The 27,200-nt window shown below is 35.2% G+C and overlaps 1 protein-coding gene across 22 annotated transcripts in view; it reads right to left on the bottom strand.

Annotated features, from left to right (window-relative positions):
- Nucleotides 1-317: 317 nt before the first annotated feature.
- The window catches only part of LOC106882225 (E3 ubiquitin-protein ligase TRIP12), a 135,675-nt gene continuing 108,792 nt past the window's right edge, over nt 318-27,200 (bottom strand). For all 22 annotated transcript variants that reach the window (XM_089341703.1, XM_089341693.1, XM_089341705.1 and 19 more), the window contains 17 exons: nt 26,137-26,238; nt 25,329-25,421; nt 24,342-24,476; nt 22,781-22,840; nt 21,257-21,459; nt 19,963-20,084; nt 18,979-19,130; nt 16,769-16,914; nt 15,147-15,300; nt 14,736-14,834; nt 14,531-14,645; nt 13,335-13,489; nt 11,481-11,645; nt 9,874-10,038; nt 9,062-9,175; nt 2,490-2,688; nt 318-1,184 (listed from right to left, as the gene is read on the bottom strand). In XM_089341703.1, the coding sequence (XP_089197829.1) occupies nt 988-1,184; nt 2,490-2,688; nt 9,062-9,175; nt 9,874-10,038; nt 11,481-11,645; nt 13,335-13,489; nt 14,531-14,645; nt 14,736-14,834; nt 15,147-15,300; nt 16,769-16,914; nt 18,979-19,130; nt 19,963-20,084; nt 21,257-21,459; nt 22,781-22,840; nt 24,342-24,476; nt 25,329-25,421; nt 26,137-26,238 (2,376 nt within the window). In that variant the 3' untranslated portion in view covers nt 318-987. The remainder of the gene's footprint in view (nt 1,185-2,489; nt 2,689-9,061; nt 9,176-9,873; nt 10,039-11,480; nt 11,646-13,334; nt 13,490-14,530; nt 14,646-14,735; nt 14,835-15,146; nt 15,301-16,768; nt 16,915-18,978; nt 19,131-19,962; nt 20,085-21,256; nt 21,460-22,780; nt 22,841-24,341; nt 24,477-25,328; nt 25,422-26,136; nt 26,239-27,200) is intronic.

Here is a 27,200-nt window from a genome sequence, read left to right on the forward strand (position 1 = left end):
GGGTAAATCTTTGTTTAAATAAAAAGAAAAATTTATTTTGTCCCACTTTTCTTTCCTTTTCTTTAGATGTTGAAAGATGTTCAAAATAGATACCAATTAGCCGAAAAATCTTCAATATTAACATGACATGAACAGTTAGGGACTCCGTGATGGAGAAAACATATACATATGATACAACCCTTTCCAGGGGATTACATCATTAAGGTGATGTGAGTTTTGGTTGACAGCAATCTTACTATTGAATAATAATTTTGTAAATTGCTTCCTTCCCCTATAATAGGGTTTATGAAAACTACCCGTATTAAAAAAACAACATGTAACTTTATAACTTTATTATTTCAGTACAAACATATCAAGCACAAACAGCATGGCTACAACTTGTTAGCCAATTTTTATTTTATTTTATATATATTTTTTTTTTTTTTTTAGACATCTAGTCCCGGGGAGATAGGGGGGCCACAAACGCCACTCATGTCAATATTTTACAAATGTCAATCCTTCACACATTAGCTGTGTGTTGAATCCTAAGGATGAATGTATAGGTGCATAGTGGCAACTGGTCAAATCATGTCTATACATTTTGTTGGCAAACTTGGAGATATTTGTACCAGTTTATCTGTCATGAACATTTGCACTCTCCCTCACAAAGCATATAAGGCGAAATTTTCTAGATAAATGTTAAAATAAGTTTAGGAATGGTTTTTGATCACCATCTACACTCACCAGTCATTTACCAGAATTACTGAAAAGATTAAAAAAATGTTTCTTTCAACCTGGTACATGTCCTTGGAATGATCTTCTGCCAGTCAGATGGTGGCAGTTGATTTCCTTTTTTTCCTGTTGTCAGTTTTTGTTTGATTTTTGATTTGTTTTTTTTTTTAAATTCTGTGGGGCTTTTTTCTTTTCTTATTTCTTTGTCAGTGCAAACTGCTGTTGGGTCATCACCATCTAGATCGTCCATCATAGGGACGTGAGTGGCACTGTACTTTAAGATAGGTGGAATGAAAGCTGTCCTTCCTGTGAAGCAAGGTTCAGCTTGTCTCGCATCACTTCCACTGAAGAATAGTCCGGAAGTTTTAAATAATTCACACAAGTCATCACAGATGGAAGGGAGTTATCAGGGTTTTCAGAATTAGAGAATGTCTTTCGTACAATAGTCAGAGGTGGATTTAAACTGCGGAAACCTGAAAGCATTAAATGAAACAACATATATGAGTCAACAACAACAACAACACAAAACAGCATAACAAATATCACAGCAATAATGAAATGATACTATTTAAAAATATTCTGGAAGTCATTTTTCTATTATTATTATTATTATTAAAGCAGCAAGCTGGCAGATTCATTAGCATGCCAGACAGAATGCTTAGCTGAATTTCATCTATCTTTACATTTTGAGATCTAATTCTGCCAGAGTTATGGTGTTGGGTTGCAATCTTTTGTTGTACGAGTGTTTGTATTGTATGTAATGCAAGCTGTGTTGTTCTGCTGGGTATCGGGTTGCTGGTGGATGTTTACTTAATTGGATATTTGCTAATATAGAGTGTCTTGTGTAGGTGGATTGTTTTATTGAACTGATTGACTTGCACAGGACATGGGGTGTTCCTAACAGAGCTATTTTTTTGGATAGTGTGTAGTGTTGAGGGTCCAGGTATAACTTCTACATTTTTGTTTGTATGCTTTTTTTATTACGCCCAATGTTCCAGTTGTTACTGGTATTGTTTTCACCTTCATGCCCCATATCTTGAATACTTCAATCTCGAGGTCTGTGTACTTTGATAATTTCCCCACTTCTTTTTGGGCAATATTTTGGTTAGAAGGGATCACAATGTCTATCAGTAAACAGGCGTTTTTTTTCCAATCCCTAATTATTAAGTTTGAGTGATTAAGCTTTGATTTCTTTCTCAATTTGAACAGGCATATCCCAGATGATTGTGACCTGGTCAATAGTTTTGACCTTATGAATAGTTTTGACTGTCAAAACTATTGATAAAGTTGCAAGACGGAACGAAAATTTTAGGAAAATAAAAAGAGAAATAAGTGGAACTTTTACTGGTGAGTGTGTTAAATTTTAAGGCACAATAAGAAAATATATATAAACTCTCGCCTGTCGGTCACGAATGACCATGGATGCACCTAAGAAGTTCCCCTCTGGGTACAAGTCTAGGCAGAAAGTCACCTCACAAACGAATGCACAACCTAGGGTAGATTTTTTATGGAAGACCAGCTGTCGCCCATGCGTACCAGCCTCCCCTTCACAAGGGAAAGGCTGATAGAGCTTGGCACCAGTGATGTTGCACAACTCATTTCTCACAATCGTAAGCTTGATGCTCTAACCACTGAGTCATGCGCCTTCACTTTGTGTGTGTGTGTGTGTGAACTGAAAGTGTGCTGAGTGAGTGATGTGTGTGCATAGTATGTAATAGAATAGTATGTGGCAGTGAGTGCTGGGCACTAAGAATCTACAGATAAGCACTGATATTTACCACCAACTGGAAGTCTTGGAGAGCCAGTAACAAACTGTAAGAAACGGCGTTGGTCTTCTCCAAGGTATGAACTTAATATTTCAAACAAATATTTGACAGCTTTGCTATCATGAGTATAACCATGGTCAGGACGGCAACATTCCATTAGCATCTTCACTTCCCAGACTTCACTTCGACTTCCACAAAATAGTTGCTCAAGCTGAAACAAGAGACAGAGAAATGTTAATGAAAACAAAAGTTTCACTTTCACTGCTGAGAGAGAGAAAGAGAGAGAAGGAGTTTGGTGGATTATTCAAGAAAGATGCTTCAATTCACTGATATCTGACAGGAACATCTTAAACTTTTGTATGTGTCTGAAGATAGTCATGAAGAAACTATTCTAGTGTAAACAAAAAAGCCCCACCACCACCATCATTGTAACCTCATAGCCGAGTTACTGATCTCAATACCACCCTCTTTTACAACATCTCTCCTTGCTAATATGAGTTGCATTGTTCATCAGAGTCCCAGTCATTTCCTGTGGAGTTGTTGCCAGCCTAGATCGGTCGGCACAACATTCCTTGCTTCAAGATTTCATCTGGTTTATTATTTTATTAATTCTATCTCTGGTGACTCATTCAAAGAACTGACTGCAACAAAATCTCAATTCTATTTCATATTAAAAATAACTGACTGCAACAGAATATTAATTATATTTCATATCAGAAATATGAAATATATCACCTACACTAACAGCTTCTAAATGGCTTCAAACTCATTACCTTTTAATCAATAAGCTCACAACTTACAACCAATTAATCCCCTTACATTCAGCATATAAATGAAACGGACAGAATCTGTATGTAGTTGCCTGATCTGCTAGAAATGACAGCCAAATCTCCCTAAAAACTACTCACTACCATTTTAAAAGTATAGAAGATTGAATGACCATAAATTATTTTGATCATAGCCTGAAGCTAAGCAACAAGTAAAATGTTCTTAGTCATTAGATGGTTTCTTCTATAAACACAATCTTTGGACATCTTTTAGTGTTCGAAAGGAAAATGTCAGTAGAAATTGTGATATTTTTTAAATAGTTTACACATTTTGTTGTGTCTAGCTATGGTTGTTCACTTCTCTGTTGAAATCATGTTAGACAGGTGTTGTCCATTCTTTTGAAACACCAGGGTCAATAAAATAATAGCAACAGTGAGATCAATTCAAGCAGCTCTACTCCACACTCAGCCCCAGTTAGTTTTATGTGGGTTTGCAAAGAAATCTTATGTTTCAAATCAATAAAAACAACAAGAACATTTGTAGGTCTTCTAAAAAACATCTATACACAGGCGTGCACACACAAACTCCCACACACATACACTATTAATGACTGGATTTGCATTTTACTACTCTTTAGTGGCAAGTGAACCAAAGGTGAATCAAAATGACATTCTTTTAGGCCATTTTTAATACATCTAGATTTAACTTTTTTTACAGAATGTCGCCTTAAGAGTTGGTACTTTATTTCTGACATATGCATGCCTTAACCCTTTAGTATTTAAACAGGCCATATCCGGCCCAGATATTCTACATGTTTTATATTCAAACTGGCGATATCTAGCCTCTCACACCTAACCTACATTGACATTCTAAAAATAAATAATCACATCATTGAAACTGCAAAGCTATGAGATAATGCATGATTAATTCAAAACAATTTGAGAGAAAAAGATCTACATTTAACAGAGTAATCTGAACATTAAAGGGTTAAATAATTCTCAGAGATAAAGATAACCTTAAACACTCACAAACTCTCTCACAGCTATTTCTAAGAACGATCTTCTGATGGCCTTTCAATAACAAACTGTATGATGATGATTTATATAACAAGTGAACCTTTTCAATGCTTCAGTTCATCAGTCAACATCTCATCATCATCATCATCGTTTAACGTCCGCTTTCCATGCTAGCATGGGTTGGACGATTTGACTGAGGACTGGTGAAACCGGATGGCAACACCAGGCTCCAGTCTGATTTGGCAGAGTTTCTACAGCTGGATGCCCTTCCTAATGCCAACCACTCAGAGATTGCTTATATATTTCACTGGATACAATTTATTTTCATAGCATCATTTTCTTGTACTTTTCAAAAACCTGATCAACCATTCTATAAAATCTTTTACATTGTGTTCTTTTGTATCTTACTCCTCTCTTGTACATAGGGCCAGAGAGTCATTTCCTTTTTTCCCTCTTATATACACCAACCTGTATGTAGATTCAGAAAACTAGATTTCCTTTCTCTTCATACTTTAAAATGAAGCTTCTAGGTTAGTGAAATAAACTAAATTTACTGATTCCAATGTAACTTCTTTCAGATTTCCAACATGTATATGTTAGAAATACTATTTCAATATTTTCTCAAGAATATTATCAATATCTCACAATATTTCTCATATCTATCTCTCTATACTCGAATATGAATTAGAAGCAGTGCTAGTGTAGTAAACATCATTGACCAAACTCATGTATGGGCTTTGCTTGTTTACCAGTAGACCTGTTGAGAGTGGTGAGTATGACTCACTGAAAGTGCTGGTGTTTCAACAACTGGTACTCTGTGTGAGTCGTCCTCAATGTGCTAAACCGCAACCTACCACCGAACAAGCAAAGCACATACACAAGTATGTGTGGTCAATAATACACACACACACGTTGGATATTCCTAGTGTCCCTCACCAAACTTCAGAATTGATATTTGATGCATTGGAGATATATTTGGAATTTTAGTCCTTTTAAAGTCTCTTCCTTATTGTTGACAAGGGAAATTACAAACAATGATTATTTTTTCTATTCAACTCAAAACAATACATCCTTCAATATTTATTGTTGAAGATTGTGTTTAATTAGAAAGACATGTTCTCAAACATTGAATACCACACGACTCTCGTACATACGCCTGCGAGTTTTAATATCTTCTATATTCTAACATATCAAGTGGATAATTTTATCCATCCAACTATTAATAAAAAAAATAAAATGTAAAAATAAATTAACACTAGTCATTGAGAAGTGGCATATGGTAAAATAATTTTGTTCAAACTTCAGTGCTATTACAAATTACAGTGGACATGGGAAAATTGGATTTATAAACAGGTTTCAATTGAAGGATAACTCAAATGTGCAGAAATTTTCCCAAATTGAATCAAATTTCTGTCAGTGACTGAGACTGTATCTGCTGAAAATAAACTACTGCACAGTGCCTTTCAAGCATCAAGCTGATACTGCTCGGTTACTAAAACTTTAATTGCCTAAAAACCACTGAAAAACAACAAATGTACATGCAAGGTTAGCTAAGCTAATGCACTAAAAGGAAACCATGTTGCCTTAAAGATCAGAAAGATATGAGATTATAACTCTCAAGTTGGCTATTATTCTATCCTGGAAGAGCATTAGAAAAAACTTTAGAGTTTCCATTGTGAGATGTGAAATGAAATCTAGAAAATTATTCAATTTGCAAGCAGATTTTCAAAATTTTTTTTTATGTGCTTTTCATAGTCCTCATCATCGTTTAACGTCCGCTTTCCATGCTAGCATGGGTTGGACGATTTGACTGAGGACTGGTGAAACCGGATGGCTACACCAGGCTCCAATCTGATTTGGCAGAGTTTCTACAGCTGGTTGCCCTTCCTAACGCCAACCACTCAGAGAGTGTAGTGGGTGCTTTTACGTGTCACCCGCACGAAGGCCAGTCAGGCGGTACTGGCAACGGGCATGCTCAAAATGGTGTATTTTATGTGCCACCCACACAAGAGCCAGTCCAGGGGCACTGGCATAGTATGTAAACATTTTTTTTACAAAATGTAAATTGGAAGAAAAAAGGAAATTGATAGTAAAAACTTTTCTTTGTTAACACTGTTGAATAACTAATCTGAATGTTAATAGAAACCAACATTAAGATTGCAGCTAGAAACAAAACTAGTGCAGAAGTACTTAACTAGTATTTCTTTACTTTTTCCATCTCACTTACTTAGATAAGATCTGTTGCATTCTAACATGCATGTAATCAGTTAAATTTAGTTATTGATATTATAGGAAAGTAAAGGTGACCTGAAAGGGACATATATGATACTAATTTAGATACACCCACTAACAGGCATGTTCAATTCAAATAGCTAAGTCTCAGTTTAACATGAACATAAGTAACAGACAAGGCCAATTCAGTGTAATAATCATATTTGTTGACCGAAATAAATTAGTCATCTGGAAGACAAGAACATGGACGTTTTAAAAGTGCACAAAGAAGTTTCAACGAAATATTGGAGAACAATAGCAGCTGACTCACCACCAATACCACCAATAGACAGTCGTATGATGAAAGAACAGAGAAATCATTAACTAACAGCTGTTTGATGTAACACAGATGACAGACATCTAGTATTGCACAAGCTTTCACTAAGTCCTGCTGCTCTAACTAATATTACAAGTAATAAAAAGTAAATTTAAGGACAAGTAATAAAAAAAAAAAAAAGAGTTGAAAATATATTTAGGTGTTATCACTGTAAGACCATGTGGCAGGAGTTATTTAATGAAGTGAATTACCTTAACCCTTTAACATTCAGATTTCTCTGTCAAATGTATTGCTTATTTATTCACATTGCTTTCAATTAATCATACACAACCTTGTAGCTTCAAGATTTCAATAGTAAGTTTGTATGTTTTTTAGAATGACACTGTAGGGTAGGTTATGATCGGTATTAACATAAAATAAGTAGAATATTTCAGCTGGATACGGAAGGATTAAATGCTAAAGGGTTAATAACTATCTGCAGCTACTGCAATCTGCTGTATGAAGGATACCAATATATGAATAGATGTGGGGAACAGTGTTTTAAGAGTAAAGGTACTAAACAATCCTACTTATTATACTGGTTTTAATCACACCAATAATTGGAAGGGTCTCCTAACCCTTTAGCATTTAAATCGACCATATCTGATCCAAATGTTCCGTTTTATACTTAAACTAACCAGATCTGGTCTCTCGTACCTACTCTACAATATCATTTTTAAAATATACAATCACATCACTGAAATCTCAAAGCTACAATTCAAAACAATGAATGAAAAACCTCACATTTGACAAATCAATTTGAATGCTAAAGGGTTAACTGAAAAAGTTGCATTTACATTAGCACACAAACAACATTGGTTTCAATTCTTAGAACAAGGCCAGCGAGTTTGGAGGAGGGGTTAAGTCAATTACTTCAACTCCAGTGGTACTCATTTTATCAACCCCAAAAGGATGAAAGGTAATGTCGGCCTCGGCAGAATTTGAATTCAGAACATAAAGATAGACAAAATACTGCTAAGTGTTTTGCCTGGCGTGGTAATGATTCTGCCAGCTCACTGCCTTACAAACAATAAGTATTAAAATAGAGAATGAGACTCCTACAGGAAAACTAAAATAATCTTAGAAAAAGGTGTAAGACTATAGGAGCCAGTTGAAATCTTAACAGAAATGTAATTATGTTCTAGCAAAATTTATGTTCAAGCTAAAACAAAACCAGTTAAATGGTTGTATTAGAAAAGCTATCCAGTGAAGCAGTAATTCATTTAAATCAGTTTTGCACAACCATTTTTTACCTCTGGACCACTTTGATTTCTATTTTATTTAGATGGATCATCCTAACCATTTAATGTTTAAAAAAAAAAAATCATGTTTATAATTAACTATTATTAGGAAATGTATAAAAATAATTATTAAAAAATATTTTGTGTACTGTGGAAGTATAACCAATTTATTGCAGAATTGGACATGTCCAAAACACATAGAGAACACTTCAGAGGTCTACTTGTAAGTTACAGTCTACATGGTACTAACCCCCTGTTTTAGACATATTCATTTCTTTAGGTGTAGCTGTGTGGTAAGGAGCTTGCTTCCCAATCACATGTTTCCGGGTTCAATCTGTATGGCATGTTGGACAAGTGACTTCAACTATAGCCTCAGGCTGACTGACGCTTTGTGAGTGGATCAAGTAGACAGAAACCGAAAGAACCCCATTGTGTGTGTGTGTGTGTGTTCCACCACCACTTGACAACTTGCTGGTGTGTTTATGTCTCTATAAGTTAGATGTTTGGCAAAAACGACCGATAGAATAAGGGATCGATTCATTCTAACAATTCAAGGTAGTGCCCCAGCATGGCCACAGTCTAATGACAAACAAGAAAAAAAAATAAAATAAAAGATCGATAGGTATGTGGTGAGCCATAAAGTTGATCTCATCTCCTACCTTTAATAATTGCTCAGAATCTGTGGCTGTACATTATAAGAAACTGGAAGCATTTTGCTGGCCATGATGCATTGGCATTTGTTATCCATGCCAGCAATAGTTGGTGTTTGGACATTTACATCAGACAAGCCATGTATCCTTGGCAACTACCCACTCCCCCCATCCAAACAACTGAATTCTGATCAGTCAGTTTTATTTATCAAACATCCACCTCAGCTGAGCAGAGTTTTCACAAATAATTGAAACATTGAAATTTATCTTAGAATACGAGATGCTGCAAATATCAACGAAAATAGCAAAACTTGTAACTCACCTCTTCAGGGTAGAAACACTGTAAAGTTGAAAGAGGAAATACTGATTCAAAACCCTCTTTAAAAGCTTCAAATTGTCTTGATACACCTTCAACAAGATTCCAATGGACAACAAGCTAGATAAGGAAAGAGAAAAAAAAAAATTCATTCAATCATTGCTTGCTTATGAAATTGAGGATTCACAGCTCAGATAATTTCAGTCACTAGTGCACAGAAAGATGTTTTTTTTTTTATAAATATGTATATGTAAAAATATGGCTGTGGTAAGAAGTTTGCTTCCCAACTACATGGTTCCAGGTTCAGTCCCACTGTGTGGTACCTTGGGCAAGTGTCTTCTATATAACCGCAGGCTGAACAAAGCCTTGTGAGTGGATTTAGTAGATAGAAACTGAAAGAACCCTGCTACATGCAACAAGTATATATATTTGTGTGCATGTGTGTAGAGAGCATGAAAACTAAACATATATAAAGCACAGAAAATATATGTAAGTCTATCTATATATACATACATTGTCAATCCCACTTTATGGCACCCTGGGCAAATATATTCTGGACAAGATAGTTCCAGACTGGAGATGCAAACTGCCATCCATAACCAAATACCTGCTTTAAGTAGACAGCTGGTGAATAACTGACAAAGGTCTTACAAAATGATGCTAAAACATTTTTTTTTTTTTATGATTTCAGCAATGTGGTTCGTCTAATGCAGAACATTAACAATAATGCTTCAGTCACATTCACCAGCAGACTTCTTGAAGTTGACATGGAGGATTTTTAAATGTAACAGAAATATTTAAAAAAAGTATATTATTACCTGTAAATATTCTTCTAGGTTTTCTAATGTTACAGGAATGTCCTTGCCACCCTTTTTTAATTCAATATTTACATGACCTGGAAGGGTAAAATCTAAATCCAATTCTTCAATTGTGCAGCCATCCATTGTCAAACTGTCGAGAGCCAACTGGCGAGATTCTTCAGTCTAAAAGGAAAAGTTTGATAAACACTAAATGTAAAGATTTATGTGCAATAAGATGATGATAATATATGAGAAACAGAATGCATCTCATACATATTACAGAAATGTAAGTTAAATAAAAAATTTTGGAAACCGGTAATAAAATACAGTTCAAAAGAGATGGTGGTGAGCTGGCAGAATCATCAGCATGATGGACAAAATGCTTAGCAGCATTTCGTTTTTCTTTGTTTCTGAGTTCAAGTTCCACTGAGGTTAAATTTGCCTTTCATCTTTCCAAGGTCGATGAAATAAGTACCAGCTGAGCACTGGAGTTGGTGTAAATGACTTATCCCTCCCCGAAACTGCTGGCCTTATGCCAAAATTTGAAACAAATGTATTAGATAAGAAGTGAAGTTGTGTTACTAACTGATGTCTAGTAGTGACCAAAAATATAAAATCAGCTACAAAATCAACAGCTATCAAATATTTGTTATAAAGCTACAACCAAACAATTATAAATGTCATTATAAAATTATAGACATTTCTTCGAGACTTTATTTATGAAAAATTTAATGTTGAGAGAATATTTGAGAATGGGCATCTAAGGTGTACTTTCCATCATCCATCATTTATATCCATGTATCCATGCTATTCAATGGGTTGGTTGCAATGCACAAAGTCAGTTCTTACCCAGAGTTACTGCCCTCTTTGATTGCTCAGGAACCACATCTTGCATGTACATTGCAATTTTTAAACAGATTCATCATCTGGGTGACTTTACTTTCACAATCCTCTTTACAGTGTAAATTGGAGGCATTTTATTGTGCAACAGTATTAGAAGTTGTCACCATGATGCACACACACACACACACACACACACACACACACACAAAACTAAAAAAAAGCTTCTCTATTCTATGCTTGTTTTGTTTCTTCACCAGTACCAAAAGTTTGTCTCTTCTCTTCTTCTCTGGCAGGTAGAAGACTGACAGAAACTAGCCAGAAGGCGGCGAGCTGGCAGAAACGCTAGCATGCCGGGCGAAATGCTTATCAGTATTTCGTCTGCCGTTACGTTCTGAGTTCAAATCCCGCCAAGGTCGACTTTGCCTTTCATCCTTTCAGAGTCGATAAATGAAGTACCAGTTATGCACTGGGATCGATGTAATCGACTTAATCGCTCTGTCTGTCCTTGTTTGTCCCCTCTATGTTTAGCCCCTTGTGGGCAATAAAGAAATAAGAAACTAGCCAGAGCAATATGATACCAAGGAGTATAATAGAGAAGAACCAATGTGATATGGAGATTAGTACATCTGCATATAATTGACTGTAAAAATTTAATAAAAAAACATGCAGATGTACTAGTTTCCATATTTATCATAATTGTCATATATATACATGTGTCTGTGTGTGTGTGTGTGTATGTCCATACACACAAACACCAAGCAGAGTTTGTTTCAGGTACTTACATGAGACTGGTCCGCTTCTATTCTTTTTTTCTGCCTGAGAATATCTTCGAGTTCGTAAAAGGACCTAGCAACAACAGGATCAATATACTGTAGATCTTTGGATGTGAGACTGTGCTCTTGGCCTAAGATCCACTTGAAAAATACCAGACTTATTGGCACATCAATCTATAAAAAGAAAGTTTGGAAAATTTACTAACATAATTCAGGTTGCTGTTTCAGCATATCAAAATATAAGAAACTTTAACAATAACAACAACTAGGGATTTTGAAATGACTCAAAGGAAAGGGTTTTCATTGTTAGTATTCAATTTATCTTGGTACAACACTTCTAAATCCTGTTTCTATCACCGAGTCCTAAAAGATGCAGGGTAGCACAAACCATTTATTCCATCCGGTTTTAACTCAATAAGGTTTCTGTTGATTGATTTTCCTTTTTATGCTCAGAGTTGTAAACTAACAAGCTCTATATTTCCATCAACTGCTTTCATCATTTTACATCTACTTTCCACACTGACACAGACAATTTCATAGGATACAATGAGTCAGTGGATGCCACCTTGCTCCAAAAATGTCTCATTTTTGGCATGGTTTCTACAACTGGATGCCCTTCCCAACACCGACAGTTTTACAGTGTACTGGGTGTTTTTTTGACCCGAGGCAACAGCATCAGTAAGATTGTCTTATGACTTGCAAGATTAAAGACAATTCCTGTCAGAGATGGAGAAAAAGAGGATGGGTAGTGACTTTAGAACAGATAAAGTACATTGGGAAGAACAGGTTTATTATTGAATGTTGAAGGTATTTGTGGAGAAACTAAGATAGTGTTAGTGTAGAGAAAGAGTAGCGTTAGGGGTTAGAGAGACTAAGTCAGAGAGTAAAAAGGACAGTGGGGTGGGTTGAGTAAGAATAAGTCTACCCTGTGATGTATATGGGTGGGAGTGAATGGTGTAGTACAAGAAAGAGATGATGATGCCAAGGATCCAGAGTGTACCCTTAAGGTAACATGCCCAAGTAAGTGAATGGGAGACTATGGTGACAGAAGGATCTGGAAGAGTTCACTCGGGATTCAATTTAGCCATTCTTTAATTCAGTTTCTTCTTACTTCGCTTCATCTTTCTTTGACAAAATATCATCTTACTTTTGAATCTATTCTTCTCCCATGTGATTTTTCCCTCTCTGTGCAGTGTATTTGAGACTGACATACACTGCGAACAATATCAGGGGAGGTACAGTTTCTACAACTGCCACAGAAAGATTCCATATTGAAACTAGATTACACTTAACTGAATGAGACCTTCTAAGAAAAGAGGAGATAAGTAAATCAATGTCATTAACCCGTTAGCATTTAAACCAGCCATATCTGGTCCAAATATGTTCAAACCAGTCATATCCAGCCTATCACACCTAACTTCAATATCCTTCTAAAATATATGATTACATCCATCAGAATCTGGAAGTTACAAGATAATGCATAATTAATTAAAAGCAATGGGAATGAAAAAGCACTACAATTGAATTCATAATCTAAATGCTAAAGGGTTAGAGTTGCTATAGCAACAAACCCCTTATTAACAAATGTGCTAAACTGGAGAACTAGTAAAAAGACTTTAGTCAACTATCATCGGGTGCATAACACTTTCTCTCTAAGTTTTGTGATTGGTGTCTATTCTAGCAAACACCAAATGTCGTAACCAAGGACAATAAGTTCCAGTTACATCACCAAACTCTTCATTTCCATAACTCTTTCATCCCAGAATTGCAACCCTCTGACATCTCTTTCATGTCTGATAATGTTCAGAAGATGAATGTTCACCTCATTTTCCTGGGAAGGCTTCAAAGTCTATAGACACTTACCATTCTTGAATCCATCAATGCTTTAGCTAAGAATTTTCCAAAGAATTTAAATTTGGCTTTGATTTTGTTGACAACAGCAGCTTTGGTGTTACGAGCAAGTGGAGAAGGAAACAAACCACAAGGAGATGTAATATACTCAACATCACTTCCTGAACCTGATTAAAGACAAAAAAAAAATAACAAATCAAGTTAATCTTTCCCTCAACCTCATTCATCTATAGAACTGTAAATAAACTGAACAAACCATTAGATAAGGTATTCAATTCCACCAGAACATCAAGGAGAGCAAAATTAAGTTGGCCCTAATTGAAACAACTTATTGGAGTGAAGTAGCGAGTTCAACTATTATAGTGTATCTTGGTGTAGCCATCCGGTTGCACCAGTCCTCAGTCAAATCGTCCAACCCATGCTAGCATGGAAAGCGGACGTTAAACGATGATGATGATGATATATATATATATATCTCTCCAACAGTAATATTACAGCCATTCAACTGATGATGTGCTGGTACAAAACTGCTGCTGGATTATATTTATGTAATTATTTATATATTTTATGTAAATAATATGTAGAAAACTCAGCAACTAATAGCTGTTATCAATGCACAGAAACAATTGGGGTGATTTGTAATTAAAGCCTGTTCATTTCATTTTGTTTTATAAATTATTTTTGTGTGTGTGTGTGTGTGTGAGTGAGTGATTGCAAAAAAGCAATTCTTTTTTTCCCCCAAATGATGCTATAGGATGTTATTCAGACACTCAACTAAGAGTCCACTGCATCTTATGAAGTTCATAACCTGACCATTACTTTTTCTGTATCATCTCTTTTTCTTACACACACACACACACTACTACTTCTGCCAAGCAAATGACCAAACTGTGTGTAGTTGATTGAACTGGTGGGACAGTGTTGTTACAATGTTTGGGAGCAAGATATTGATGTGATGTGATGGCAAAATCAAGAGATAATGATGATGCTTATACATAACTGATCAACCAGCAAAATTAGTAACCAAATATTTCAAACCACACTACTACCTTCAAAATGAAAAAAAACATTGTGACAGGAAAAATGACAGATTGAATAATTACAAAGAGAGTCCATTACAATATTGTTGGAATATAAAACCAACCAATTTAGCCAATGATTGCAATAAAACTATAACATGAACTAAAGTTCTTTTACTTTGAACTTACCAGAAAAATCCATCTGTTTCACAATGTCGCCTCGCCACATATCAAGATCTGCTCTTTGTACTTCTTTAGAAATTAATGCATAGAATTCTAATGTGGGTCCCAATCCTGTACCAACCTGGAATAAAGAAGATATTATAAAACCTCAACTTCAAAACCTCTGGTTATTTACAAAGAAAAAAAAGTTCACAAAACACAAAATATTTACTTCGTTCTCATACTGTATTTCCAGTAATCCTTTTGTGGAAGCCAGCTCATCCATGAGTTTCTCTGCTTGTTTTAAGATATCCACTCGACTGACTGTACGCTGTAAATAACAAAAGGAAAAAAAAAACATTGAAGAACGGAAATAACAAGAGAGACTTGTTAACTAATCAAAATTTCTCTCAGAAAAGGATTCCAATTTAGTTCAGAAGTTAGAAAATGAAAAATGATTCCAAATGTGAAGGCGAATGAGTTATAGAGAAAAATTCAAGTGTCTCAGAGGTAGGTGCCATCAAGTTACAGCATATCTATGGTGGCCAACAGAATAATGGAGAAGTTTATTCAAAGATGAAACTTTTTGTCTAAAATTATAGAGAAACATAAAATCATAAAGGTGGAAAATTTAGAAACAGACCCTTTTCCGTTCCAGTCGGGGAGCAACTCGGTCAGTTGTGTCTGTTGTTGTAGAATCAGTATTGTTATCTTGTAACCTCATCATTGCTCGGTCACGATCAAATGATGTAGCATAGAAAAGCATTTGGCGAGTATCAAAGGGAAAAAGGAATGGTCTAAAAAAGAAGAAAAAATTAAATTAAATATAAATGAAAAAATAATGAAACAAAACTGCTACAAAGTTTGAAAGTTAATTCTAAAACCAGTCAGAATTATTCACATGTATTAAAATAAGGTTAAGTCTTTATTGCAATTAATTTTGACTCTAGCTGGCACTCCATCAGTTACAAGAACAGGTGTTCCAGTTGATCTGATCATCAGAACAGCTTGCTCATAAAATTAACATGCAAGTGGCCGAGAACTCCAGACATGCATAACTTTAACCTAGTTCTCAGGGAGATTCAGTGCGATGCAGAATGTGACAAGTCTGGCATATTGCAACACAGATACTACTCATTTTTTACCAGCTGAGTTGACTGGAGCAACATGAAATAAAGTGTCTTGCTCAAGAACACAATGCACTACTAGGAATCAAACTGTTGACCTTACAATCATAGGCCAAATTCCTGAAGTGCATGGCTCAGTGGTTAGAGTGTCAGGCCCACAGTCTTTAAATAGTGAGTTCAATTCCCAAACTGAGCAAGACACTTCATTTCACGTTGCTCTAGTTCATTCAGTTGTAGAAATGATCACAACATCACTGGTGCCAAGCTGTATCAGCCTTTGCCTTTCCCTTGGACAATCGTGGTAACTTGGAGTGGGGAGGCTGATAGGCATGGGTGACTGCTGGTCGTCCATAAACTACCTTGCCCAGACTTTTTGCTTTAGAGGGGAACTTTCAAGATGCAATCCAATGGTCATTCATGACAAAAGGGGGTCTTTACTCTTATACTAAATTTAAAACAAAGCTTTAAAAGGTAAACCACGTAAAGTACAAATTGGCCTTCAAAGGATCCCCTGCTTCACTTGAAAATCTAAAAGAATTGTTTCTTTTGGAAATTATAAGTATGCTTATAGTAACATCAGAGATACTTAGCAGCTGTTAAACAATATCCTTCAGAAAGAGTTGTTTAGATTTCTAGTAAATCTTCACTTACTACACAAACAGACATGGTTGTCAGTGCCACCACAAATACATACTGGTTTATTCCTAGCTTCTATTTATCTATCCCCATTAGTTTCCAATTATGCTCACATACTTCCACTATGTTGCTATATAAAAAGTTTTCATCTACATTTAAATCAATCTTTATTCATATTTTCTCTTTAACAAGTTTTTTTTTTTTTTTATTCATTTGAAGTTTTAACTGTTCTGCTAGCATCAGGGATTAACTGCAATCAATTCGAAACTCGCACAAGCAACATAAAATTTATTATTGAAGGAAACATCCATGCAACTGGGCTTTACAACAGAAGGAAATAATCACTACTATTACATAGTGTGGTGCATTGCTTTCGACGATTTTTTATTTTTATTAGTATTTTGTATACAAACAAAAAGAGACTGTCTTGATATTCTTGTCCAATATTTTTTAATCTCTAAAATAATTTATGAGGCAAAAATACACAGAAACTTCAACTTACGCTGCTGCAGCTATTTCAGCCAACCAAACAGGAAGATTACCAGTCATTATGACTAATGGATCCTGTAACTGTCTGTTAGCTTTGGCAGTGAGTTTTGAACTAATGAATTCAGTTGGAGAAAGGATTGGAGATAGTTGGGAAGACTCCTGAAGATAAATATAAAAATGCATTTAATAGAGTAAAAAAAAAAAAAAAAATCCAGTTTTTAATGAGGAGATAAAAATACAGCATACAGCAGTGATGACCAATGTTTTGAATTCCATTTAAGATTTCTGTAAACCTTTCATCCCCACGATACTATTTTTTCTAGATGTATATATCATAAATAGCATACAGATTGAGCCCCCTCTTGCTTTTCTTTTTTCAAACTGGGATTACAGTCAAATATACTTTAGTTTTGTTTAACTCATTTACTGAATTTTAAACCTTATAACCATTTACAATCATTTAATGTCTGGTCTTCCATAATCAGCAAACAAATTGTTCGCTGAAAAACTGAACAAAGCTAGTTGTTTTGTTTGAGCTCAAAGGTTTCAAGGTGCCTCTAATTGTTGAAACACCAGAGTCCCAAAATCCTTTCATTGTAAAAAGGAGAATTTGTGCTATGTTGTACATTAGTAAGCAGAATATTTTGCATCTGCAGCCTGGACAAGGCATTTAGTCTAATGTTCTGATGATTCAGCTTATCCACTGCCTTCAATAATAATCTAAGAAATCACTTTGATAAATTCATCATCAACATTTAATGTCTGATTTCCATGTTGGCATGGGTGTGATGGCTTGACAGGAACTAGCAAGGCCAGGGGCCACAGCAGGTTCCATAGTCTGTTTTGGCTTGGTTTCTACAGCTGGATGCCCTTCCTAACACCAAGTACTTTACAAAGTGCACTGGGTGTTCTTTTTTTTTACATGGCAACATCACCAGTGTTTTTTATGTGGCATCAGTATCCATGCCAATGGTTTTAATGTGGAACTTTGGTTTTAGGGTTTCAATACTGTTGCGGTGGACAGGCCTTCTCAGTCCTCTGTCACCATCATATGGTTCAGTGTTTTGAGAGTTATATATAATTCAATAATTATCATCGTTGGTTTTGGTATGGATTGGACAAGATTTACAGTAAAAGTTTTCCTGCAGACAAATGTCCTTCCTGTCACTAGCTCTTATTTTCCCTAAATAATGTATATTCAGAGCCTTCATGTCTAAAACTGCTAAGCTACAGAGTGAATGTATTGTTTACAGGAGACATAAACACATATCACTATTTTTGCTGAAACAGTGACTACATGAAAGTACATAAGCTTCCATACAGTTTCAACCTATCATATTTTAGCTACAAAGCATTGGTGGTTTCAAGGTTATAATACAAGACACTTAGGTGACATATGCTGGAATTGAACTTTAAATCATGTGCTTGTGAGGTAAATTTTGCAACCGCATAACCATGTCTGAGTCTATAAACAGAACATCAGAAACCTGCCAAAAACCAAGAGTCAATCAGGTACCTTTAGATTTTCAGTCTAATGCTCCCTTAAGTAAGCTATTTTGACTAAGTTAACCTCAGTAGGATTTGAACTCAGAATGCTATTATTAAACATTCTCAAGTATTTATAACATTCTGCTTTATTAGTGGAGAGGCTAACTCTGTTCTTCATGTATTTTTATATCAGTTTCTTTTCTTATAATTCATTGTATAACACTTAACTTTTACTAGTAACATCAGCGTGTTTGTAGAGGGAGGAGGATGAATGTAATCAACAGGAGTATTATTTTATCCCTCAGTAGAAACAGAGCCCCAAAATACAAGATATAATCATAATACTACATCCTACATTATACTAACACTAATACTGGTATCAAATTTTAGCACAAAGCTAGCAATTTTGAGAGAGGAACTAAATCTTACACCATGTGCTCAACTGGTACTTATTTTATCAACCCTGAAAGGATGAAAGGTAAAAGTCAACCTTGGCAGCATTTGAATTTAGAATGTAAAGACAAAAGAAATTCCACTAAGTATTTTGCATACTAAGAATTCTACCAGCTTGCTGTCTTATGCTAATACAAATAAAACTAATAATTATTAGTAATTATTAAACAATGAAACTAGAGCTTCACACTATGGTTTCTAATTAAAGGTGTGAAATGTGTGCATGCGTGTAGGGGAAGATTATGTATATAGCCAAGATGAAACAATTGGTGATTAACTTACTTCATACATGGTTGACCAGTATCTATTGAAGGCATGGAGCACTCTCAGCAGTGTAATTACATCTAAAGAAAGATCTTGTACAGTAACAAAGGCAGGTAACTTGTCAGTGAGGTATGCATTCAAAGCAGGCACTATCTTGGGACAAAGACCATCTGGAATAAAAATAACCATTACAAAATTGCATTCAGTTCACAAAAGGAAGAATGACTAAGTTATTTATTTCACAAAACAAAATTTATGGAAATTTCAGGTTTTTAAAATCCACTTGAAAAACAAAAGAAAATACATTGTATTAACAGCATTACTAAAATAGACATTTCAATGTAATTCAATTTCAATTCATAAATAACTATAAAACGATAAAGCCATCGATTTTGAAGAAGGATAAATAAATGAAGGAAAAATATTCAATGAAACATTTAGACACTAGTATAAAAGAAAGAAAAAAAAAAAAAAAAAAAGAAAATTAGAAGTCTGAGACTTAGAAACATCATTATCAAAAGTCTGTTTTCCATACTGGAATGGGTTGGACAGCTTGACAGGAATTGGCAAGGTCAGGGGCAGCATCAGGCTCCCCCATCTGTTTTGGTGTGGTTTCTACAACTGGATGCCCTTCCTAATGCCAACCACTTTACAGAGTGTACTGGGTGCTTTTTACATGACACCACCACCAGTGCTTTTTATGTGGAAACATTTTAATAAAATATAATTTCTATTCAAAGTTTCAAAATACAGAGATAGATGATCTTCCTTCTCATCATTGTCTAACATTTTCCATGCTACAAGTCGACGGTTTGTTATAAAAAGCTCCTTTGATCTGTCCCATCATCATTATCTGTGACAGCAGATTTCCATTAATCAGGAAGACAAATTTAAATAGGGACATTAATGTGAAAGCAACTGATGCACAAAGATACACAGCAATATGTAAATAAAAAGTTTCTCCTGCAGTAAAAAGTTATGAAAATAATGTGACAATTTTACCATTCCACAGCTCATCACCCCGTCGACTTCTTCCAGACGATTTACAGCTTTTCGTCTCAGCTCTAGTTTTCTTTGGACTTGTGGCAGCAACAGCATCTTCTTGTTCAGAAGCAGGCCGATACCTAAAGCATGTAAAATTCTATGAGATTAGATTTATTCAGGAATAAAAAAAGTTAAGTGTAATACAGCTGGAATTAATTTTAATCAGAAGCAGCAAAAACAAATAATGTAAAAGTTAAAACAGACTGAAAATAGTCCTATTGTGAAGTGGCATCTACATGAAATATATTTAGTTCAGGTTTGTCATATACTGTAATGTTTCTGACATACAGCTCTTGAAATAACTAATGGAACAGTTAAAATTCCAGAATTTAACCAAAAACCTTATTTCAAATAACATTGTTGTTTACGTCTCTTGTTGATCAGTAACCATCCATATCACAAGAACGGTTAAAAAAATCTTTTTTTTTTTTTAAATTCCGTAGTTAAGTATCAAATCAAGAGCCATGATATTGGTGGCAATTGTTGCAGTTCATCATGTCAGATATGTGGAGGTGAAGTGGCCATTACTTTTTGGAACAACCATAAAGTAGTGAAAGTGATGACAGAAAAGGGATCAACTTTCAGAGGTAGTGGCCATTACTTTTATAAGCAGTTCTAAATTAGTAAGAATTATGCAGCTGTTGTACTGCTACACACATCTGTGTGCAAAAAGAATTGGTAGAGAAAGGAGCAGAAGTCTTTTCACAACAGAGTGAATTGCACCAAAGGCAGCTAAAAAAAAAAAGGTAATGATGTTAAACTGAGCGATTGTCAAATCAGATTGATTGGGATGAGCAATTAGAAACGATTCAGCTTAGACCAGGGGTTTTCAAACTTTTTGACTTGCGGACCCCTTTATATTTCAGGCTTTACCTTATAAATGCTTATGAAATTTATACATAAATATTTGCTTAAAATAACATTTTTACATTTATTTATTTAACAGTATTTAACAAATAGGTTTATTGTCAATTAAAAGATTTCGATTAAAAAACATATAAAATCAAATTGCCCATAAAAAGTATTTGCTGTCCACGGACCCCGTCTTGTCCTTGCGGACCCCCTGTGGTCCGCAGACCACAGTTTGAAAACCCCTGCCTTAGACCACTAATTAGAAAATTACACATATCTACTATACTTTTACACTTAAAAATAGAGAAACTGCAGCACAATTCTAATGATAGAACAATTAACTGTTGATGTATTAGTTGGCAGGTATGTCAAATGCATTGATTGGTAGAATTTTACTCACCATATTGTGTGAGTTTGAACCCAGATTCCTGCATTGCCAAATGGGTTTTCTGAATCTGTGTCAGTTTCACTTCCTTCCTTTTCTGTCGGCAGACTGAATTGTTTCACTGCTTGATACACAGTCATATTGTAAGGTAATAAGTGATCACCAATCAAAAATTCTAATTTATGACGAGCAGTTACTTGGTTGATGAATACGGCAGCCTAAAACATAACATTAATAACATTTAAATGAACCGTGACATTAAAATGTGAATCTGGCATTTAAAAAATTTTTTTTTTGTAAGGTAGAAAACGATTTATTGAAAATATTACATGTGGAGGGGTGATAAATCTCATACATTATGAAACATTTTTGAGAATGAGTTCCAAGTTTTAAGAAGGTATTTTCAAGCTACATAACAATAAATGTAGCTTTGGTAGAAACCATTTGAATTATGAGGGAAAACAAACTTAGTTGAGGGAATATTTCGATGTAGAGTAAAAGCAGTTGTATTCAGAACTGACATTGACATCACAAAACAAAAGTAGATATTAGATAGTGGCAAATGAATAGCTCCTGAAATAAGAGACGCTGAAAAGTTAGGATCCCAGAAGTGAAAGGGAGCAATTTAATTTTTATTAGGTAAAGCATGGGCTCAAAGTACACGGTTTGCTACAGCAATATATATATAATCATTTAATGTCTGCTTTCCATGCAGGCATGGACTGGAGGTTTAATAAGAGCTGGCTTTAATATGGTTTCTATAGCTGGATACCCTTCCTAATGCCAACCATTTTACAGAGTGTAATGGGTGCTTTTTACATAGCACCAGCACTGACAGGGTAACCAAGTAACTTGCAAGACAAAACGCCATTCAATGAGAGAAGGGAGTAGTAGTGGAGGTGGATTTGTGACAGCTGAGAAATTAGGGGTATAGAGGAACAGGTGTCTTGCTGTATAGCAGATACATGAATACTCCATTTGAAAATAAAAGTAGGGTGATGCATGAAGCAGTGTTGAATGAAATATTTATGTAAAGTCACATTTAACATGTTTGAGTGCATTCAGATCTAAGAAGACCTGCTGTGGAAATAGGAGAGGTAGGTGAAAGTGCTACAGCAATTAAATCTGAATTGAATCCCAGATATGGTTTGTTGAAAATTTGCTATTCTTTGAATCTGTGCCATCTGATTTCTGCAGACCAACTTCTTTTTCATGTCTGTATAATATCGAAGTAGATATCTGTCTGGACTAATGCCAACTATTAACTGATAGAAGAATATGTATAGTGGGTGCATGCCTTGAAATTTTTACTCTCTGCAATAATTATTCCATATGCTGCTACAGCAACAACAACAATAGAAGAAAATAATAATAAATAAAATTTTGGTGCTGTTATTTTCACTGCAAAGGACTTTCAATACACTGAAAATAACAGGACCAAAACAAACCACAGTACATACCCAAGGCACACAGAGCTGCACTCAATAGTGCAGTGAAAGCACAATAAAAATACTACTACTGAATGATAATAATAATTACCATGGTATCAACATCATCATCATCAGAGTTGTCTTCATCACTGCCATCATCTCCACCCTCCTAAATTACATGAAAATAGACAAATGGTAAAATAAAAATATACCTGCTGTGTGAGTGAAATGAAAATTGCTGGATCAGGTCATGAAAGTTACAGAAAAGGTCATAGCTTAACAGATTAGGGAGAGAGTTAACCTAGATGAGATGCAGTTTGGTTTTGTGCCATGGCAAAGCACAGTTGATACCCATCTTCCTAGTAAGGCAGCTGCAGGAGAAACATTTAGCCAAAAATAAACTGCTGTACATTGGCTTTTGTTGATATGGAGGAAGTCTTTCATAGGATCCCTCACTTTCCATTCTGGTAGTCACTGCAGATGCTAAGGGGAGATGAGTGGCTGGTGAGAGCCATTCAAGCCATGTACAGGGATGCTGCCAGTAAGGTGCAAGTCAGCAATGAATTTAACATGCAGGTTTACCGAAGCTTGGTTCTCCACTTCCTTTTGTTTATCATAGTCCTCCAGGCTATAACAGAGGGATTTAAAACTGGTTTGTTCACAAGAGCACTGATGATCTTGTTCTTATGCTGAATGTATAGTAGAATCAAAGAAGTTCAGGTGTGGAAGCAAGCTCAGAAAGCAAAGACCAAAGTCTTAGTAAGTAACGAAACAGACAAATCACAAATCCCTTCAGGGAGATGGCCCTACTTGATATGTAGAAAAGATGTAGGTAGAAACTCCATAGAGTGTAGCCAGTACAAGCTATGGACACCTAAGAGGTGCAGTGGAATCACAGGAAGGTTAACAGAGGTGTGTAGTAGATATGCAGGAATAATAAACACCGAGAACACAGAGGTAGATTTCCTTCAATGCCCAGAGGGATCATTAGAAGTAGTAGATAATGCCAGTGTGTATGTATGACAAAGTGTAAATATGTTGAGAGAAAAATTGGGTATAAGAGGCATCAGACATAATGTGCAAGAGAAGATTGTGCTGATACGGTCATTGATGCATATGAAAACAGCTGCATAAATAAGCATCGATCTCTGAATGTGAAGGGAACCTGTGGAAGTGGAAGACCTAGGAAGACATGGAACAAAGTTGTGAAAAATGACCTTCAGATGTTGAACCTCATTCTACTGGTAACAGACAATTCCTACCCTAGTCCAATCATAAATCAAACCTAAGTAATGATAACTAGCCCTAAAGCTATCTCTGCACTTAGCATTATTAGTTACACATTTCCAGAAGAGCTTTCTTATCACAACCTCTCTATTGACTGGTATTATACACCATTGGCAACTACACCATAAACACTGCAGCCAACAAGGAAACTGCTGTGCTGCCATTTCAACCTCTTAAATATAGTACTGGAATTTCCTTTATAACATGCAATCATCTTGAAAAAGAAAATGACACATTTGATAGTATGGTCCTAGATATACAAGGGCTGAAAAAATGAAGGAATTGTGATAGCTAGAATGCCTTCAGCTATACATCTGCTCAATCAGGGCTGTCGTAAGGTTAAACAAGGCGATATTCACAAAACAGAAGCAACACATTCTTACCAACTGTATTCTTCCATATCCTCTCATGACTAAATATCGCTCAATAGCTTGAACCAAAGCTAATGGGTCAATCTTGACAGGTCCTCCTTTCCACTGTTTTAGATTAGAACACTCCGGGTGTCGTTGCAAATGGCACTGAAAATTTAAAACAAAAATATAATATATCGACTTTTGCAATATATCAACATGAAAGTTTTTGTCTATTTGTTTAACCCTTTAGTATTCAGATTACTCCGTCACATTTTTTATTAATTATGGTTTTCGATTAATTATGGTTTATATTGTAGCTTCAAGGTTTCAATGATCAGATTGTTTATTTTTAGAAATGACACAGTAAGATACTTGTGAGATGCCAAATCTGGATTATTTAATCATAAAACAAGATATTAGAGGTAGATGTAGCCGGTTTAAATGCTAATGGGTTAAAAATATTTTACAATCATTTTTCAAACTGGCATTAGCAGAATTCAATTTACACTTTAGTATAATTGCTAAATTATATAAATACTTTAGTATAAAGTAGCTCAGGGAGGAGCTTCTATTTTCTTTTCTTAAACACCAAGTACCACTCTTATTGCTAAATACAATTAAAGTAGAACTGTATGTCTTTTCAGTAGTCACATTAGGCTGCTGTTTTACTATCTTAACTGAACATAAACTGAAGAAAACAAACTTCTCTGATACAGTGCAAAAGCTAGAGTGAGATTTGAAATAATTAAATTGTTAGTAGTATGGTATCTTAACTAAACAACCAGAGCATCATATTTCTGTTAACAGATCCACAATCATATGGTTCTGGAGTTGACTCCACAACCTGGATCCTAAGGCAAGTCTTCCAGGAGTTACATTTGAAAAGTAAGAACAATGCTGAAAATCATTGGATGTGGATGTCATGGGTTGCAGCCAACTACAAATATTGACATCACTTTCCGTAAGCAGAACTCAGAGTAAATTGTAATGTTACAAAGCCCAAGAGGAAGTATTTACCTTCAACTGGTGTGTGTTGAAAAACTTAAGAGCATTTGAACCTCTCCCAGTGCCTGTCACACCACCTGGAAGATCATGAACTTTAACCTGAAACTAAAAACAGAGGACAAAAATTTAACAACTATTCAAATAATAGAAACAAAAAAAAACCAAAAAAAAAAAATTATTTTTTGTTTGTTTTGTCTTGTAGTATCAGCAATGGACTGTAATGTATACACCTCTAGCAGGATTTCAATATTTGTGAAGATTATCTTCAAAAATATTCACTGCAAAAACATTGAATTCTATAACAGGTATATAAAAAAAACAAATGAATTGACTTGGTTAATTAAAATTATTTCTAATACTGAATGGTATTTAAAAGATGTAGTTAGCTCTTGCTGTGAAAGCATTAATAGATAAAAAAATAAGTAGCTTTTTCTTGACATGGGACAATAACTGACTTTCAAAATAAAATAAGATATAAAGATGAGATTTAAGAAGAAAAGGAAGGATAAAAACATCAACCAGCTGTTAAAGACGAGGGACCATCTAGCAAGTCTCATTTGTTACCAACACAGAGAGTCTGGTTGATTTATACCATCAGTAAATGGAAGACCAAGAGTGACTTGAGAAATTCAGAAAGACCCTTAGAGAAGAGGTGAGAGAAGTGGCAAGGTGTTGCATAACAATCCTAGCCAACCCATGCTAGTATGGAAGATGATGATGATACCTAGGGTAAGAAAGTCCAGTAAACTCGTAGTTGCTGAATGTGTGTGTGTGTGTGTGTGTGTAGTTAGAAATACACAAAATAATGAATAAAACTTACCTGTTCTAAATGATGAAGGCAGCCAATCAGTTTACTGACCAATGGACTAAGTGCAGGTGGATCACTTACTTCAATTTCTTTCACAAACACTGAATCAGGAGCCTAGAAAAAAATATATGTATAAATGCCAATTTACTCCAAATATCTTTTATCTTAAAAGTTGAACCTTATTACACACACACAGATCAAAGATATGCTTTTATGGCAGACAAACATTACGACACGACACATGTTTATATAACAGTCTTCTATACAGTTACCATCTACTAATTTTATTGACAAAGCATTAGTCAACCTGAGTAGAACACCACCAATATACTCCAGGTAATTTTTACCTTAACATATAGGTGCAGGCATGGCCATATGGTAAGAAGTTTGTTTCCCAAGCATATGGTTCCAGGTTCAGCCCCACTGCTTGGCACATCAGGCAATGGTCTTCTATAGCCTCAAGCTGACCAAAGCCTACCAAGTGCATTTGGTAAACAGAAACTAAAAGAAGCCTGTCGTGTGTGAGGGCATGTATTTGTCCCCTACTGCCGCTTGACAACCTATGTTTGTGTGTTTATGTTCCTGTAACTTAGTAGTCCACCAAAACAAACTGATAGAATAAGTTCCAGGCTTATATATATATATATATATATATATATATATATATATATATATAAATAAAGTACAGGAGTTGATTCATTCAACTGAAAGTTCAAGGCGGTGCCGCAGCATGGCCACAACCTAATGACTGAAACAAGTGAAAAATAAAAGACATTGCAACTTATCCAAACATACTTTATATCATTGCTTTAACTTGAACCCCATATTGACTACATTCACAAAGCAATTACAACTACATGAACAGGTGTAGTGTCTTTGTCATGAAACTAGCTTTTGTCATCTTTTGTACCAATTCCTCTACAGAGTAGGCAAATGGAAATGCTTAAGAGTATGAGATCGTTAGTTGGTAGCAGTAACTAGCATCATAATTTTTTTCATGAAATAAATCTTGCAGCAATCAAATAAAGGGAAAAAAAATCTCTACTTTTAGTTCTCGCTGTCTATTCACATTCTCT

Source organism: Octopus bimaculoides, chromosome 25 (assembly GCF_046866305.1).
Source record: "Octopus bimaculoides isolate indiv1 chromosome 25, ASM4686630v1, whole genome shotgun sequence".
Taxonomy (NCBI): Eukaryota; Metazoa; Mollusca; class Cephalopoda; order Octopoda; family Octopodidae; genus Octopus; species Octopus bimaculoides.